General features: G+C 48.9%; 1 protein-coding gene across 5 annotated transcripts in view; it reads right to left on the minus strand.

The window, feature by feature from the left end:
* MDGA1 (MAM domain containing glycosylphosphatidylinositol anchor 1) overlaps positions 1–19,374 on the minus strand; it is a 424,007-nt gene that overhangs the window by 120,068 nt on the left and 284,565 nt on the right. For all 5 annotated transcript variants that reach the window (XM_040351805.1, XM_040351804.1, XM_040351807.1 and 2 more), the window contains 3 exons: positions 14,020–14,289; positions 10,251–10,580; positions 6,104–6,397 (listed from right to left, as the gene is read on the minus strand). In XM_040351805.1, coding sequence (XP_040207739.1) covers positions 6,104–6,397; positions 10,251–10,580; positions 14,020–14,289 — 894 coding nt within the window. The remainder of the gene's footprint in view (positions 1–6,103; positions 6,398–10,250; positions 10,581–14,019; positions 14,290–19,374) is intronic.

Here is a 19,374-nt window from a genome sequence, read left to right on the forward strand (position 1 = left end):
CTATTCCTCCCACTGACACTAATGATGGGACACTATTCCTCCCACTGACACCAATGATGGGACACTATTCCTCCCACTGACACTAATGATGGGACACTATTCCTCCCACTAACACTAATGATGGGACACCATTCCTCCCACTAACACTAATGATGGGACACTATTCCTCCCACTGACACTAATGAAGGGAACACTATTCCTCCCACTGACACTAATGATGGGACACTATTCCTTCCAATGTCACCAACAATTGCTAAATATTCCTTCCAGTGACATTAACAATAGGACACTATTCCTCTCACTGACAACAACAATGGGGCACTATCCTTCCCTCTCACACCAACAAGGGGGAACTATTCCTCCCATTGACACCAACAATGGGGCACTATTCCTTCCACTGATGCCAAAAATGGGACAATATTTCTTCCAATGACACCAACAATTTGCGCACTAATCCTTCCAATGATGTTAACAATGGGGCACTATTCCTTCCACTGACACAACAATGGGGCGCCATTCCTTCCACTGATACCAACAATGGGGCACTTTTCCTCCAACTAATACCAACAACGGGGCACTATTACTTCCACTTACACCAACAATGGGGCACTATTCCTTCCACTGATGCCAACAATGGGACACTATTCCTCCCACTGACACCAACAATATGCACACTAATCCTTCCAATGATGTTAGCAATGGGGCACTATTCCTTCCACTGACCCCAGCAATGGGGCACTATTCCTGGCACTTATACCAACAATGGGGCACTATTCCTTCCACTGACACCAACAATGGGGCGCTATTCCTTCCACTGACACCAACAAATGTGCCCTATCCCTTCTAATAACATTAACAATTTGGCACTATTCCTCCCACTGACACCAATGATGGGGCACTATTCCTTCCACCAACACCAATGGCGCACTATTTTCTCCAATGACACCAACAAATGCGCACCATTGCTTCCACTGACACCAACAACTATTCCTTCCAATTACACCAACGATGGGCTACTATTCCTCCCACTGATATCAAAGATGGGGCACTATTCCTCCTACTGACACCAACAATTGCGCACTATTCCTTCCAATTGCATAAACAATAGGGCACTATACCCTCCACTGACACCAACAATGGGGCACTATTCCTTCCAATTACATAAACAATAGGGCACTATACCCTCCACTGACACCAACAATGGGGGACTATACCCTTCACTGACACCAACAATAGGGCACTATACCCTCCACTGACACCAACAATAGGGCACTATACCCTCCACTGACACCAACAACTATTCCTTCCAATTACACAAACAATGGGGCACTATTCCTTCCAATTACACAAACAATGGGGTACTATTCCTCCCACTGGCACCTCCTTCTACTGACACCAACAATTTTGCACTATTCCTCCTGATGATAATAACAATGGGGCGCTATTTTTTTCCACTGACACCAACGATGGGTCACTATTCGCACCATTCATGGGTTATTATTTACACCTGCCGGCCACACTCTGCCCCGCCCCCCAGTAGACAGAAGGCCAGTGATTGGCCATTTAATTTTAAAAAAAAATGGACACGCCCTGCTTTGGTGGGATAAATCCGCCTATCTGCAGGTGAAATAAAACCCAACGGCAATTCCTGAAGAAATGTGGAATTGACATCGGAAGGTGAACTTTACAAAAATGAATTCAAATTTGCAAATCAATGAAACGTGATGCATCTTCCCCTTATCAGTACTTGGATTTAGCGTGCCAATCCCGCCGCCCCTCCCCTCCCCCCACACTATAAACTTCACAGGAAATGTCATCTTTAGTGAGCCATAGAAATACTATTGCAGTAATTGCTTTTACCCAGAGGACATTGCTGCCGATCGTCTTACTTCAAATCTAATTGTAACCCAAATATCACCCCCGATAATAAAATCAACAGCAACATATGTTTGTACTTATAAACCATGGTATTTACTAATTACAGTTTACTTAGGATATCACACTATATGAAATGCCTATTAAAGAGAGAATCGTTCTCTGGAGTGTACAGTGCTAATCATTCCAGGAGTTCTCTGCAAACATTTATCTGTAGACTTGGCGGGATTTCCCTGCAGCACTTTGTGTCTCTGCCCCTCCCACAATGGAGAGATTTCCCTGCAGTAGTTTGTGTCTGTGCCCCTCCCACAATGGTGAGATTTCCTGCAGTAGTTTGTGTCTCTGCCCCTCCCACAATGGTGGGATTTCCTGCAGTAGTTTGTGTCTCTGCCCCTCCCACAATGGTGAGATTTCCTGCAGTAGTTTGTGTCTCTGCCCCTCCCACAATGGTGAGATTTCCCTGCAGTAGTTTGTGTCTCTGCCCCTCCCACAATGATGAGATTTCCTGCAGTAGTTTGTGTCTCTGCCCCTCCCACAATGGTGAGATTTCCTGCAGTAGTTTGTGTCTCTGCCCCTCCCACAATGGTGAGATTTCCCTGCAGTAGTTTGTGTCTCTGCCCCTCCCACAATGGTGAGATTTCCTGCAGTAGTTTGTGTCTCTGCCCCTCCCACAATGGTGAGATTTCCTGCAGTAGTTTGTGTCTCTGCCCCTCCCACAATGGGGAGATTTTCTGCAGTACTTTGTGTGTCTGCCCCTCCCACAATGGGGAGATTTCCTGCAGTAGTTTGTGTCTCTGCCCCTCCCACAATGGTGAGATTTTCTGCAGTAGTTTGTGTCTCTGCCCCTCCCACAATGGTGAGATTTCCTGCAGTAGTTTGTGTCTCTGCCCCTCCCACAATGGTGAGATTTCCTGCAGTAGTTTGTGTCTCTGCCCCTCACACAATGGTGAGATTTCCTGCAGTAGTTTGTGTCTCTGCCCCTCCCACAATGGTGAGATTTCCTGCAGTAGTTTGTGTCTCTGCCCCTCCCACAATGGTGAGATTTCCTGCAGTAGTTTGTGTCTCTGCCCCTCCCACAATGGTGAGATTTCCCTGCAGTAGTTTGTGTCTCTGCCCCTCCCACAATGATGAGATTTCCTGCAGTAGTTTGTGTCTCTGCCCCTCCCACAATGGTGAGATTTCCTGCAGTAGTTTGTGTCTCTGCCCCTCCCACAATGGTGAGATTTCCTGCAGTAGTTTGTGTCTCTGCCCCTCCCACAATGGTGAGATTTCCCTGCAGTAGTTTGTGTCTCTGCCCCTCCCACAATGATGAGATTTCCTGCAGTAGTTTGTGTCTCTGCCCCTCCCACAATGGTGAGATTTCCTGCAGTAGTTTGTGTCTCTGCCCCTCCCACAATGGTGAGATTTCCCTGCAGTAGTTTGTGTCTCTGCCCCTCCCACAATGGTGAGATTTCCTGCAGTAGTTTGTGTCTCTGCCCCTCCCACAATGGTGAGATTTCCTGCAGTAGTTTGTGTCTCTGCCCCTCCCACAATGGGGAGATTTTCTGCAGTACTTTGTGTGTCTGCCCCTCCCACAATGGGGAGATTTCCTGCAGTAGTTTGTGTCTCTGCCCCTCCCACAATGGTGAGATTTTCTGCAGTAGTTTGTGTCTCTGCCCCTCCCACAATGGTGAGATTTCCTGCAGTAGTTTGTGTCTCTGCCCCTCCCACAATGGTGAGATTTCCTGCAGTAGTTTGTGTCTCTGCCCCTCACACAATGGTGAGATTTCCTGCAGTAGTTTGTGTCTCTGCCCCTCCCACAATGGTGAGATTTCCTGCAGTAGTTTGTGTCTCTGCCCCTCCCACAATGGTGAGATTTCCTGCAGTAGTTTGTGTCTCTGCCCCTTCCACAATGGTGAGATTTCCTGCAGTAGTTTGTGTCTCTGCCCCTCCCACAATGGTGAGATTTCCCTGCAGTAGTTTGTGTCTCTGCCCCTCCCACAATGGTGAGATTTCCTGCAGTAGTTTGTGTATCTGCCCCTCCCACAATGGGGAGATTTTCTGCAGTACTTTGTGTGTCTGCCCCTCCCACAATGGGGAGATTTCCTGCAGTAGTTTGTGTCTCTGCCCCTCCCACAATGGTGAGATTTTCTGCAGTAGTTTGTGTCTCTGCCCCTCCCACAAAGGTGAGATTTCCCTGCAGTAGTTTGTGTCTCTGCCCCTTCCACAATGGTGAGATTTCCTGCAGTAGTTTGTGTCTCTGCCCCTCCCACAATGGTGAGATTTCCTGCAGTAGTTTGTGTCTCTGCCCCTCCCACACTGGTGAGATTTCCCTGCAGAAGTTTGTGTCTCTGCCCCTCCCACAATGGTGAGATTTCCCTGCAGTAGTTTGTGTCTCTGCCCCTCCCACAATGGTGAGATTCCTCTGCAGTAGTTTGTGTCTCTGCCCCTCCCACAATGGTGAGATTTCCCTGCAGTAGTTTGTGTCTTTGCCCCTCCCACAATGGTGAGATTTGATGCATTAGTTTGTGTCTCTGCCCCTCCCACAATGATGCAATTTTCTGCAGTAGTTTGTGTCTCTGCCCCTCCCAAAATGGTGAGATTCCCCTGCAGTAGTTTGTGTCTCTGCCCCTCCCACAATGGTGAGATTTCCCTGTAGTAGTTTGTGTCTCTGCCCCTCCCACAATGGTGAGATTTCCCTGTAGTAGTTTGTGTCTCTGCCCCTCCCACAATGGGGAGATTTCCCTGAAGTAGTTTGTGTCTCTGCCCCTCCCACAATGGGGAGATTTCCCTGAAGTAGTTTGTGTCTCTGCCCCTCCCACAATGGTGAGATTTCCTGCAGTAGTTTGTGTCTCTGCCCCTCCCACAATGGTGAGATTTCCTGCAGTAGTTTGTGTCTCTGCCCCTCCCACAATGGTGAGATTTCCTGCAGTAGTTTGTGTCTCTGCCCCTCCCACAATGGTGAGATTTCCTGCAGTAGTTTGTGTCTCTGCCCCTCCCACAATGGTGAGATTTCCCTGCAGTAGTTTGTGTCTCTGCTCCTCCCACATTGGTGAGATTTCCTGCAGTAGTTTGCGTCTCTGCTCCTCCCACAATGGTGAGATTTCCTGCAGTAGTTTGTGTCTCTGCCCCTCCCACAATGGTGAGATTTCCTGCAATAGTTTGCGTCTCTGCCCCTCCCACAATAGGGAGATTCCCTGCAGTAGTTTGTGTCTCTGCCTCTCCCACAATGATGGGATTTCCCTGGAGTAGTTTGTGTCTCTGCCCCTCCCACAATGGTGAGATTTCCTGCAGTAGTTTGTGTCTCTGCCCCTCCCACAATGGTGAGATTTCCCTGCAGTAGTTTGTGTCTCTGCCCCTCCCACAATGGTGGGATTTCCTGCAGTAGTTTGTGTCTCTGCCCCTCCCACAATGGTGAGATTTCCTGCAGTAGTTTGTGTCTCTGCCCCTCCCATAATGGTGGGATTTCCCTGCAGTAGTTTGTGTCTCTGCCCCTCCCACAATGGTGGGATTTCCCTGCAGTAGTTTGTGTCTCTGCCCCTCCCACAATGGAGAGATTTCTTGCAGTAGTTTGTGTCTCTGCCCCTCCCACAATGGTGAGATTTCCCTGCAGTAGTTTGTGTCTCTGCCCCTCCCACAATGGTGAGATTTCCCTGCAGGAGTTTGTGTCTCTGCCCCTCCCACAATAATGAGATTCCCCTGCAGTAGTTTGTGTCTCTGCCCCTCCCACAATGGAGAGATTTCCTGCAGTAGTTTGTGTCTCTGCCCCTCACACAATGGGGAGATTTCCTGCAGTAGTTTGTGTCTCTGCCCCTCCCACAATGGTGAGATTTCCCTGCAGAATTTTGTGTCTCTGCCCCTCCCACAATGGTGAGATTTCCTGCAGTAGTTTGTGTCTCTGCCCCTCCCACAATGGAGAGATTTCCCTGCGGTAGTTTGTGTCTCTGCCCCTCACACAATGGTGAGATTTCCTGCAGTTGTTTGTGTCTCTGCCCCTCCCACAATGGTGAGATTTCCTGCAGTAGTTTGTGTCTCTGCCCCTCCCACAATGGTGAGATTTCCCTGCAGAATTTTGTGTCTCTGCCCCTCCCACAATGGTGAGATTTCCTGCAGTAGTTTGTGTCTCTGCCCCTCCCATAATGGTGAGATTTCCCTGCAGTTGCTTGTGTCTCTGCCCCTCCCACAATGGTGAGATTTCCCTGCAGTAGTTTGTGTCACCACAACTACCTCTCATGCTATAGGTACTCACACTGGACATTGAGCTGCACTGTAGCTTCTCTGGGCCGGATGTTGAAGCCGTTATATCGCGCCGTCTGACACTTGTAAGTCCCGCTCATTTCCCGCGTAACGTTTTCCAGCCGTAGTCTACCGTCGGGAGTTTCCACCACCATTTCACCGGAGGGGAATCCACCTTCCTTGTCCACGCGGGTCCACAGAATGGGAGGAAGCGGCTTCCCCCGCACCTCACACACCAGCTCTGCAAGGGAGCCCTCCCGTACCGTGATGACTGCCCGTTCCTTGGGTACGCTGAGCGATGGCGGCACTGCCGGAGAAAACAAGAAGATCACAGGAACATTTCGGTCAAAAAAAAAGGAAAACGGCCAAGACCAAAAAACACACAGAACAAAATGATCAAAAGAAACACCTTAAAGAAGAACTAAACCCTCCTATCCTTTTCAGCCATGGAAGCCGCCATCTTTGCTTCTGCTTGATTGGCAACGACCACGGTGCTCCACATGTGACCAGTTATGATTCCAGACATTTATTGGTTTGACAGTTTCATTAAGTACAAGCAAATGTGACAGTTAGCATTCCCATCAGGCTTGGACTGGCCAAAGGGCACACCAGGCACGTGCCCGGTGGGCTGTGGCCGCAAGGTCGCATGTTCTTGTGGGGCCCAAGGCTGCTCCTTGAGCCTGCACTACTCACCCGGCCAATAGTTCAGTTCAGCCATCGAGCCGAGGTGGGGGGGGGGGGGGGTTCAGAAAGTACAGGTCAGATGATCTGAGGGAGGAGCTGGAGAAGACACCGGCCTGAATAGGAAGGGTGGCGGGGGCTGCTGAGCATAGAAGAATCAATCTCTCTATTTCCCTCCCGCCGGCCACTGAAAGCCCGCTTCTCCTCCTCTGCCTCCCGCAGGCATTTAGACGCTGCAGGAGGATAATGGAGAGATTGATTCTTTTATATGCAGCAGCCCCCGCCTTTCCTCCTATCCAGCATCTTTCAACTGCCCCCCAGTGCTCTCCACAGCCCCCAGTGCTCTCAGGACCTCCCCCATGCTCTCCAGCTCCCCAGAGCTCTCCAGCCCCCCAGTGCTCTCCACCTCCACCCTGTGCTCTCCAAACCCCCCAGTGCTCTCTACCCCCCAGTGCTCTCCACCTCCACCCTGTGCTCTCCGAACCCCCCAGTGCTCTCCACCCCCCAGTGTTGTCCACCTCCACCCTGTGCTCTCCGAACCCCCCAGTGCTCTCCACCCCCCAGTGCTCTCCACCTCCACCCTGTGCTATCCAAACCCCCCAGTGCTCTCAACCTCCACCCAGTGCTCTCCGAACCCCCCAGTGCTCGTCAGCTCCCCCATTCTCGCTGTGCCCTCCAGCCCCCCAGTGCTCTCCACCTCCACCCTGTGCTCTCCGAACCCCCCAGTGCTCTCCACCCCCCAGTGCACTCCACCTCCACCCTGTGCTCTCCAAACCCCCCCCAGTGCTCTCTACCCCCCAGTGCTCTTAACCTCCACCCAGTGCTCTCAGAACTCCCTAGTGCTCGTCAGCTCCCCCATTCTCGCTGTGCCCTCCAGCCCCCCAGTGCTCTCTGCCTCCTCCTGTGTTCTCTGGCCCCTACAGTGCTCTCTGAACCCCCCAGTGCTCTCTATCCTCCAGTGCTCTCCAGCTCCTCCATGCTCTTTGCCTCCTAGAGCTCTATAGCCCCCTGTGCCCTTTGCCCCCCTTTGCTCAATCCCGCTATGCTCTCTTCCCCCTGTACTCTCTGCCCCCCCGCTCACCGGCCCCCATGCTCTCCGGCTCACCCCTGTGCTCTCCAAACCCCCAGTGCTCTCTGCCTCCATCATGTGCTCTCCGAACCCCCAGTACTCTCTACCCCCCAGTGCTCTTCACCTCCATCCAGTGCTCTCAGAACCCCCAAGTGCTCTCCAACTCCCCCATTCTCTCTGTCCCCCGGGTTCTCTCCAGCCCCCCTAGTGCTCTCCACAGCCCCTGTGCTCTCTGGCCCCTACAGTTCTCTTCAGCTCTTCCATGCTCTCTGCCCAACTAGAGCTCCCTAGCCCCCCGTGCCCTTTGCCCCCCTGTGCTTTGCCCGGCTATGATCTCTGCCCCCCCATGCTCACCGGCCCCCTATGCTCTCCGGCTCTCTTCGCATTCTGCCCCCAATGCTCTCTGCCCCCCAGTGTTCTCCAGCCCCCTTGTGCTCTCAGGCACCCCGTGCTCTTTCCGGGCCCCCCCTCACCTCCATCAGGATGGAGAGTGGGGGAAGGGGCTGGTAAATATGTCATGGGCTGCTTAGTCTAAAATGCCCAGGCTTATTTTTTTTCCCAGTCCGGGTCTGATTCCCGGCATACTGGGAATGTAGCTGTTCTTTGAAACCATTGAATCAACGGGTTTAGTTCCGCTTTCGAAAGAGAAACGTTGGAACACCTTAAAGAGAGAAACTTTGGTCCCCTTTACCTTTTGCTTTACCCCCCCCCCCCCCCACCCCCACCCCATGTCTGCACAGATATGCTGAATGGCTCTGCCCAGCCTTCAGGCCCCATCAGAGCCCTACAGCACATCTGCGCATGCGCAGGGGGTTTCTGCACTTGCGCAAACACAGCGAAGGTTTGGGACTTCCGTACCACTTTGTCTTCATGCATGTGCATGAAAAAAAAGAAGGGGAAAGTAGGTTTATATTTAGGGTAACGGTCCTCTTTGATCCTTAATATTTTTATTGTATCCCTGCTAGAGAGATTTCCCATTACTTCCTGTTTTGACAGGAAGTGAGGGGAAAGCTGCCCAGGGACAGCAGTCGGTCAAATCCTGATGAATTTGAAAATCCGAAATCCGTGGGGCAGATTCAGATAGAGATACGACGGCGTATCTCCTGATACGCCGTTGTATCTCTGAGATCCGGCCGTCGTATCTATGCGGCTGATTCATAGAATCAGGTTCCGCATAGATCCCCCTAAGATCCGACAGGTGTAAGTGACTTACACCGTCGGATCTTAGGCTGCAATTCCCGGTCGGCCGCTAGGTGGCGCTTCGGTTTTTTACGCGACGAATATGCAAATGCCGATTTCCGCCGATTCAGAAACGAACGCCCGTCGCTTTTTTTTTACGTCGCTTGCGTTCGGCTTTTTTCGGCGTATAGTTACCCCTGCTATATGCGGTGTATCCTATGTTAAGTATGGCCGTTGTTCCCGCGCCGAGTTTTGAATTTTTACGTCGTTTGCGTAAGTCGATTCAGAAAAGCGCTGGACGCAAGTTACGCTCACGCCGAAACCAATGACGTCCTAGCGACGTCATTGGGAGCAATGCACGCCGGGAAAATTCGCAGACGGCGCATGCACAGTTAAATCGGCGTGGGGACGCGCCTGATTTAAATACTACATTCCCCCTAGCCGCGGAATTTGAATTCCGCCGGGGGATTTACGATACGCCGCCGCAAGTTTTGAGGTAAGTGCTTTCTGAATACAGCACTAGCCTCTCAAACTTGCGCCGGCGGATCGTAAATCAGATAGATTACGCGGATCTAAAGATCCGCTAATTTATCTGAATCTACCCCCGTAAATCTAAAAAGTAGAAATTCCATAATTCGTAAATTAGAAAATATGAAATCCGTAAATTCCAAAAATTCGTAAATTTGAAAATCCGAAATCCGGTAATTCAAAAACTAGAAAAAAGTGGACTGTAGTGTGTTTCTGAAAAAAAAAATGCATTTTTTTTTTAGAAATTTGAAATCTTCGAATTTCCGAAATTCAAATTTTCGAATTTCCAAAATTTCAAATTTCCGAATTCTCTTAAATTTCGGGAATTTCTACTTTACGAAATCTCAAATTTTCACCTTATTCGAATTTCCGAAATTCCGAATTTTGAAAATTAGTCATTTCGGAAATTCGAAAAATTTGGGATTTGAAAATTCGGAAATCCGAAAATTTGGAAATTAGGAAATCCGAAAATTCGGAAATTAAAAAATTCGGAAATTTCGGAATTAACGATTTTGTCAAAATTCGTTCTGAATTTGTCCAATTCGGAACTAAATGAATTGCACATGTCTAGTGATAAAGCGGATACCCCATTCCCAAATGAACGGCCATGTCATTTACTCTTCCCTTTGTCCTCTGTTATGGATTGATACATAACCCCCCCCAACTGGTCCACCTACAGGTACTATAGATGGCGTATGCTCACCTGTCTCTGTGGAGATGTTGATGTCACCGCTCTTCAGGGTAAAGGGCAGGTTGGGTAAGGTCGCCTCGCACATATAGATGCCGTAGTCGGTGAACCTCAGCTCTAAGATCTCTAGACTGCTGCTCCCTGGAGGCAGTTCCGGGTCGTTTCTGCTGAGGACGATCCTGTTGGTCTCCTTCACCACCTTCTGGTTCTTGAACCACGTGTACTGGACCTTATCCTGCGGCACGGCATCCACATGACAAGACAGCTTCAACTCCTGAGTCAGCTGGATGGTCTCGCTCTCCTTAATGCCATCCGGGGTGATCTGATATGTCAGGTTTCTCATGGCTGTTCAAGGCCAAAGAAAAAAAAAAAAGAAACAAAAGAATAAATATAAATGATAAGTGCTTAAATATTTCAGGTCGTACAATAAAGTGGGCCTGACTGGGGAAACTGGCTGCATTTGATGGGGAAATTGGCTGCATTGGATGGGGAAACTGGCTGCATTTGATGGGGAAACTGGCTGCATTTGATGGGGAAACTGGCTGCATTGGATGGGGAAACTGGCTGCATTGGATGGGGAAACTGGCTGCATTGGATGGGGAAACTGGCTGCATTGGATGGGGAAACTGGCTGCATTGGATGGGGAAACTTGCTGCATTGGATGGGGAAACTGGCTGCATTGGATGGGGAAACTGGCTGCATTTGATGGGGAAACTGGCTGCATTTGATGGGGAAACTGGCTGCATTTGAGGGGGAAACTGGCTGCATTTGAGGGGGAAACTGGCTGCATTGGATGGGGAAACTGGCTGCATTTGATTGGGAAACTGGCTGCATTTGAGGGGGAAACTGGCTGCATTTGATGGGGAAACTGGCTGCATTTGAGGGGGAAACTGGCTGCATTTGATGGGGAAACTGGCTGCAGTTGAGGGGGTTGAAGGTCCTGGTGACCCTGTCTGATAAGATGTTGGGGAGCCTACAAGCACCCCAAACCACTAAATTAAAAACTCTATCAGGGATAGAAGGGTGGGATCTGGTGGCACTGGCAGCAGGGGCGGACTGACAACTCATGGGATCCCCGGGCAACAGATTATGGGGCCACACAGTATACACACACACATGCAGTATGCATACATAGTATACACACACAGTTTACATACACACAGTATACATACACAGTATACACACACAGTATACATACACACAGTATACACACACAGTTTACATACACACAGTATACACACACACAGTATACACACACAGTATGCACACACAGTATACACACACAGTATACATACACAGTATACACACACAGTATACATACACACAGTATACACACACAGTATGCACACACACAGTATACACACACAGTATGCACACACACAGTATACATACACAGTATACATACACACAGTATACACACAGTATACATACACACACTGAGAAGGTACTGGAGAGGCGGGGCAGCTATAATCTTGGAATTTTTAGACCAAAAGGATGTTGGTAAGGGACATTTCAGGGACAGATGTAAAAAAAAAAAACACAGATTTTTTTTACTGTCCCTGGCAGTGCCCGAATGGTCAGTCCACCCCTGACTGGTAGTCAAGTTAAGGGTGCCCAGGGAACAGCAGAAGCAGATATAAGGCAGTAACAACCTCTGGCCACTTTCTCCTTGAAGGCAACCCCCCCCCCCCAAAAAAAACACCCTTATGCCACGTACACACGAGCGGAATTTCCGTCGGAAAAAAGTTGGATGGTTTTTCCGACAGAATTCCGCTCAAGCTTGGCTTGCATACACACGGTCACACAAAAGTTCTCTGAATATTCGAGCGTTAAGAACGCCGGTGACATACAACACTACGACAATGCGAGAAAAAGAAGTTCAATGCTTCCGAGCATGCGTCGAATTGTTTCCGAGCATGCATGTGCCACTGTGCCATGCCATCAAACGCAGCCACTGTGCCAATTGTCGCCACTGTGCCAATTGTCACCACTGTGCCCTTTAATTGTCACCACTGTGCCCATTGATGCCACTGTGCATGTCACTGTGCCCATTGTCACCACTGTGCCCTTTAATTGTCGCCACTGTGCCCATTGTTGCCACTGTGCATGTCACTGTGCCCATTGTCGCCACTGTGCCAATTGTCACCACTGTGCCCTTTAATTGTCACCACTGTGCCCATTGATGCCACTGTGCCCTTTGTCACCACTGTGCCCATTGATGCCACTGTGCCCTTTGTCGCCTCTGTGCCCTGTAAAATGCACTTACCTTACTCCTTCCACGTCCCTCGATGTCTTCTCCCGCCTTGGTGACGCTTCAGCCAATCAGGTTACCGATAACCAGAATCGGGGAACCTGATTGGCTGAGACGGCCGTCAGTCTTATCCAAGGAACGCACCCCCCTGTACGTTCAGAGGATAAGACATCCGGGAGCCGAGGGCTGTACCGCTGGCTCTGATAGGCACTTCCGCACAGCCAACCAGCTGCCGTTATTCAGGTGGCCGGCGCTCAAGTTCCGGCCACCTGAATAGACCAGCGGCAGCTGGCAACAATAACATACATTCATGCAATGCATGAATGTATGTTATTAGACTCAGTGGGCCGGATTCAAAGAGATTTGCGCATTTATTACGGAGGCGCAGGGCAACGATTTTGCCCTGCGCCCCCGCAATTTTTTTGTGCTGCCCTCGATTCACGGAGCATAAGCTCCGTAAAAATTGCGCGGACGTGCCGGCAAAATGCCCGGTGCAAGAGCACGCAATTTAAATGATCCCGTAGGGGGCGGGAATCATTTAAATTAGGCGCGTTCCCGTGCCGAGCGTAGAGCGCATGCTCCGTCGGGAAAGTTTCCCGACGTGCATTGCGGCAAATGACGTCGCAAGGACGTCATTTGCTTCAAAGTGAACGTGAATGGCGTCCAGCGCCATTCACGATTCACTTACGCAAACTACGTAAAATTCAAATTTCGCGACGCGGGAACGACGGGTATACGTAACATGGGCTGCCCCTGCTAATAGCAGGGGCAGCCTTGCGCGAAAACCGCCGTACGTAAACGACGTAAATTGCGTACGCAGGGCTCGCGCAACGTTGTGAATCGGTGTTAGTATGCAATTTGCATACTATACGCTGAGCACAACGGGAACGCCACCTAGCGGCCATCGCTAGAATGCAGCCTAAGATATGCGGGCATAAGAGCCTTATGCCGCGCAGATCTTAGGCTGCAGTCGGCGTAACGAGGTTCCTGAATAGGGGCACTCGTTACCCCGGGGCAAGTAAGCAATTGCGCTGTGTAACCTATGGTTACACAGGCGCATTTGCTTCTTGAATCCACCCCAGTGGTGGGCGAGAGCCAGAGGGGGCGGCGCTCCAGCGCCCTCTATGGACGAAACGCCACTGGTTGGCTGATGTTTAACATTGGTTCTGAGCATGCGTGTTTGTACATCGGATTTTAGTTGGGCAGACTTACACACGATCGGATAAAGCGGCATAACAGATTTATTGCCCAACAATTGGTAAGTATGAAGAGCCAACTTTTGTTGTCATTAATTCAGCCAATGATTGTCTAATGGACCATACACACGGTTGGATTATCCGACACAACAAGTCCGTCGGACAATTACGGCCATAAATTTGGTTAATGTGTACAAGGCTTTAGGCAGGAGGACATAAGTCAGTCAAGCTCCCCAGACAGCAACGAGCCGCACATTTCTATGCATCCATCACATTCATCATGGCGGTGTGAAATATACGGGATCACTAAGGTTTACTGGCCTGATACAGGACATACATCTCACTAGGACGTTGACCATCTTCTTGGCCGGGTTGCCCACGTTGTTGATGGCCGTACAGTTGTAGTAGCCGGAATCCTGGGGCCGGATGTTCCAGATGGTCAGGTTCCCCCCTCTGCTGACGCTGTTGGGAGGCATGGGATTAGGGGAGTGCGACCAGACGGCTTTGGGGGTAGGGTCGCCCCCGGTGACAGAACACTGCATAGTGACGTTGTCCCCTGGATTCACCACCAGCGTCTCGTTCACCGACAACTTCAAGTTGGGCGGAGCTAGAAGAGAACATGGAGTAGCGTCAGACGCAACCAAGTAACAATGTAAAAAAGAACATGAACCGACCTTTATTAACCACTTAAAGGACCGGACCAATATGCTGCTAAATGACCCAAGGGGTTTTTACAATTCGGCACTGCGACGCTTTAACAGACAATTGCGCGGTCGTGCGATGTGGCTCCCAAACAAAATTGGCGTCCTTTTTTCCCCGCACATAGAGCTTTCTTTTGGTGGTATTTGATCACCTCTGCGGTTTTTATTTTTTGCGCTATAAACAAAAATAGAGCGACAATTTTGAAAAAAAATGCAATATTGTTTACTTTTTGCTACAATAAATATCCCCCAAAAACATATATAACATTTTTTTTCCCTCAGTTTAGGCCGATACGTATTCTTCTACCTATTTTTGGTAAAAAAAACGCAATAATCGTTTATCGATTGGTTTGCGCAAAATTTATAGCGTTTACAAAATAGGGGATAGTTTTATTATTTCTTTTTTTTTTTTACTACTAATGGCGGCGATCAGAGATTTTTTTCGTGACTGCGACATTATGGCGGACACATCGGACAATTTTGACACATTTTTGGGACCATTGTCAGTTTCACAGCAAAAAATGCATTTAAATTGCATTCTTTATTGTGAAAATGACAGTTGCAGTTTGGGAGTTAACCACAAGGGGGCGCTGAAGGGGTTATGTGTGACCACATTTGTGTTTCTAACTGTAGGGGGGTGTGGCTGTATGTGTGACGTCATCGATTGTGATTCCCTATATCAGGGAACACACGATCGATGCAGCCGCCACAGTGAAGAACGGGGAAGCTGTGTTTACCGATCGCGGGCCTCCATCAGTGATTGGGTCCGCTGGTCCTGCGGTCACAGAGCTTTGGACCGGGTCGTGGGCGCGCGCCCGTGACCCACGGCTGGGCACTTAAAGAGGACGCACCTCTTACGCGCTTGTGCCCAGCCGTGCCATTCTGCCGACGTATATATGCAGGAGGCGGTCCTTAAGTGGTTAATGCAAACGATAAAATTACGGGTTTTTTTAAGTGTTTTTATATAATAAAATTATATATATATATATATATATATATATAGTAGCTTGTTTGTGGGTAAATTTGGTGAGCATTAGAGAAGTCCAAAGATGTTTTGGGATGGGATGGAGAAGAGATGGAAACTTTGTCACCTTTATATTTGTTTTCTATGCTTCTTTCTACCTCGGTGACCACATGGGAAGCGAAGAGGAAATCTCTCTAATGTGGGCCCCCGGCGGTAACAAATGTCCTCAGAGGTCCTGACCAAATTACAGTCTCTCCAAATCCCCCCCAAAAAAGAACACACACATAGTCAACTAGGGATGAGGTTCAGGATTGCCGGTTCCCTTGGTTTAGAGACGTATCCTGCTGGATCTACTGTGCATGGCGGCCAATCAACTTCTAACTTAACCGCTTCAGCCCAGGAAGAATTTACCCCTCCCCCTTCCTGACCAGAGCACTTTTCGCAACAAGGCACTGCGTCGCTTTAACTGACAATTACGCGGTCGTGCGACGTGGCTCCCAAACAAAATTGACGTCCTTTTTTCTCCACAAATAGAGCTTTCTTTTGGTGGTATTTGATCACCTCTGCGGTTTTTATTTTTTGGTGCTATAAACAAACAAAAAAAAGAGCGTAAATTTTGAAAAAAAAAGCAATATTTTTGACTTTTTGCTTTAATAAATATTCCCAAAAAATATATAAAAAATTTACCTTTTTGCTCAGTTTAGGCCGATACGTATTCCTCTACATATTATTGGTAAAAAAAAATTGCAATAAGCCTAGAGGATATATTTATGGCATTTTTATTAGTAATATTTTTTTACTAGTAATGGCGGCGATCTGCGATTTTTATCGTGACTGCGACATTATGGCGGACACATCGGACACTTTTGACGCCATTTTGGGACCATTGTCATTTATACAGCGATCTTACATTAAAGTGAGAAGCGGGGGGTGCTGACTTCTTACCTATTCTCCCATGCAGCCAGCGTGAGTTGAGAAGCGGGGTGAGGGGCCGAAAATTACTTCTCACCAGGCGGGGCCTCTAGTAATTTGGGGGGCCCTCCACAGCTTTGCGGGGCCCTAAGCGGCTTGCATAGTGAGCCTATAGGGCGGATTGGCCCTGCTGACACTAGGCAGAACAGGGAAATGCCTTGTTTACACAGGCATCTCCCCGTTCTGCAGCTCTGTGACACGATCGCGGGACACCGGCGAGCATCGAGTTCACGTGGGCCCGCGGGTACGGTCACGGAGAGCATGCGCCCACTACGTGGCTTTTTAAAGGGGACGTACCTGTACGCCCATTTGCCCACTGCTTCCATTGTGCCGATGTACATCGGCGCGCAGCGGTCGGCAAGTGGTTAGGCTTGTTCAATTAAGCTTTGACAATAAAACATGGAAGCTGATTGGTTTCTATGTACAGCTGCACCAGATTTTGCACTCTCCAGTTTTAGTAAATCCCCCCCATAGCGTCGGTTCATTGGAAGCTGTTGTAGGGGATGGATAGGGAGAGTTTACAAACTGCACAGGGAGTCCTAGGAGACAGTCAGGCAACTGTACTTTAATTCTAATTGCCAGCTCCTGGCAACCCCTTTGCCGCCTTATCTGTTATTATTGGAAGCTTTTTTTTTCTTTTTCTTGTTTTCTTTTTGCTGAAAGGCTTCCTTTTATAATAATGAGGTTTTGATTAAAGTAGCCATATTTGGGGGTTTTCATTGTTTCGATATATATATGTATATACACACACATTCTGGCCCAGATTCAGAGAGCAATTGCGCTTGCGTAACCATAGTTACGCAGCGCAATTGCTGACTTGCTCCGGCGTTACGAATGCTCCTGATTCAGGAACATCGTAACGCCGACTGCAGCCTAAAATCTGCGTGGCATAAGGCTCTTATGCCACGCAGATTTTAGGCTGCATTCTTGCGATGACCGCTAGGGGGCGCTCCCATTGTGCTCAGTGTATAGTATGCAAATTGCATACTAACACCGATTCACAATGTTGCGCGAGCCCTGCGTACGCAAGTTACGGAGTTTCCGTACGGCGTCTTTAGCGTAAGGCTGCCCCTTCTTATAGTAGGGGCAGCCAATGCTAAAGTATACCCGCCGTTCCCGCGTCGTGAAATTTGAATTTCACGTCGTTTGCGTAAGTGATTCGTGAATGGCGCTGGACGCCATTCACGTTCACTTGGAAGCAAATGACGTCCTTGCGACGTCATTTGCCGCAATGCACGTCGGGAAAGTTTCCCGACGGAGCATGCGCTCTACGCTCGGCGCGGGAACGCACCTAATTTAAATGATTCCCGCCCCCTACGGGATCATTTACATTAGGCGCCCTTACGCAGGGCAATTTTAAAGAGCGCACACGCAATTTACGGAGCTCCTGCTCCGTGAATCGCGCGCAGCGCAGTAAATTTGCGGGGGCGCAGGGCAAAAACGCTGCCCTGTGCCTCTGTAAAAAAGGGGCAAATTCTACCTGAATCTGGGCCTCTCTCTTCTTAGGGTTATTTGAGATATGGAAGCCACTTTGGAAAGAGATCTATCTGTTGTGTGTTGATGTCGAAATAAAAGAAGATTTTGAAAGTAGTTATTTGCTTCTGACCTTCCTAATAAAATTGTTTGTAAACATAAAAAATAAATAAAATGTAACGTAAGTTACGCCGCTCTTCTTTTGCCCAACCATCAGCCTCTAATGTGACACCTCTGTGAGGCCGGTAGTAGACCGCTAACATTAATCTCAGGTCCACTTTCCAGATTTATAAAATAACAAGATCTGTTATTAAAGTGTCCATCATGGTGTAATAATAACCAGCCAGTCACAATACACAAGAACACAATCTACCAAACATTAGACTTCTCTTTTCTACAAAATGTCAAATATTCTACTGAAGAGTGAAGACTTTGTCCTACTCTCCATCCCGGAGGTGACCTCACATACCTCCAACTTACTGAGAAGGGAAAGGAGGACTTTTTCTTTTAGAAATAAATATTTAGAAGACGTGTCCTTGACACACCACTGGCCTTACAATCTAGACAAGGTTAACATGTGAAGAACTTTAGACCTTTTTAGATACCTAAATGGTCAACAACAGCATATAACGTGAATCTTAACCGCTTGCCGACCGGCTCACGCCGATATACGTTGGCTGAATGGCACGGCTGTGCAAAGTGGCGTATACAGGGGTGGACTGACAACTCATGGGGCCCCTGGGCAATAGAAGGTTATGGGGCCCCCGGGCTTACAGATGGCCACCACGCCAGGAGGCATTGCAGAGGCAGGGCAGCTAAAATCTCAAGATTTTCACATCAAAAGCATGTCGGTTTTGGACATATCAGGGACAGATGTAAAAAAAACACAGGGGCAGATCCAAAGTGAGAGTACGCCGGCGTATCTACTGATACGCCGGCGTACTTTCAAATTACCCACGTCGTATCTTTAGTTTGAATCCTCAAACCAAGATACGACGGCATCTGGGTTCGATCCGACAGGCGTACGGCTTCGTACGCCTTCGGATCTAAGATGCAATACTTTGGCGTCCACTGGGTGGAGTTCGCGTCGTTTTCCGCGTCGGGTATGCAAATTAGCTATTTCCGACGATCCACGAAACGTACGCGCGGCCGTCGCATTCTCTTACGTCGTCTCTAGACGGCTTTTTCCGGCGTATGGTTAAAGCTGCTTTTTTTGCGGCGTATAGTTAGATTTTCCATGTTAAGTATGGCCGTGGTTCCCGCGTCGAAATTTTAATTTTTTTTTGCGTACGTCGTCCGTGAATCGGGATGGACGTAAGTCACGTCTAAGTTTAAAAAATGACGTCCTTGCGACGTCATTTCGCGCAATGCATGGCGGGAAATTTAGGGACGCGCATGCGCAGTTCATTCGGCTTCATTTAAATGAAACACGTCCCCTAATCGTTTTGAATTAGGCGCCCTTACGCCGCGAGAGATACACTACGCCGCCGTAACTTACGGCTTGAATTCTTTGAGGATTCAAAGTTTAAAAATGTAAGTTACAGCGGCGTAGCGTATCTCCCATACGCTGCGCCCGTGCAGA

Source organism: Rana temporaria, chromosome 4 (genome assembly GCF_905171775.1).
Source record: "Rana temporaria chromosome 4, aRanTem1.1, whole genome shotgun sequence".
NCBI classification, from domain to species: Eukaryota; Metazoa; Chordata; class Amphibia; order Anura; family Ranidae; genus Rana; species Rana temporaria.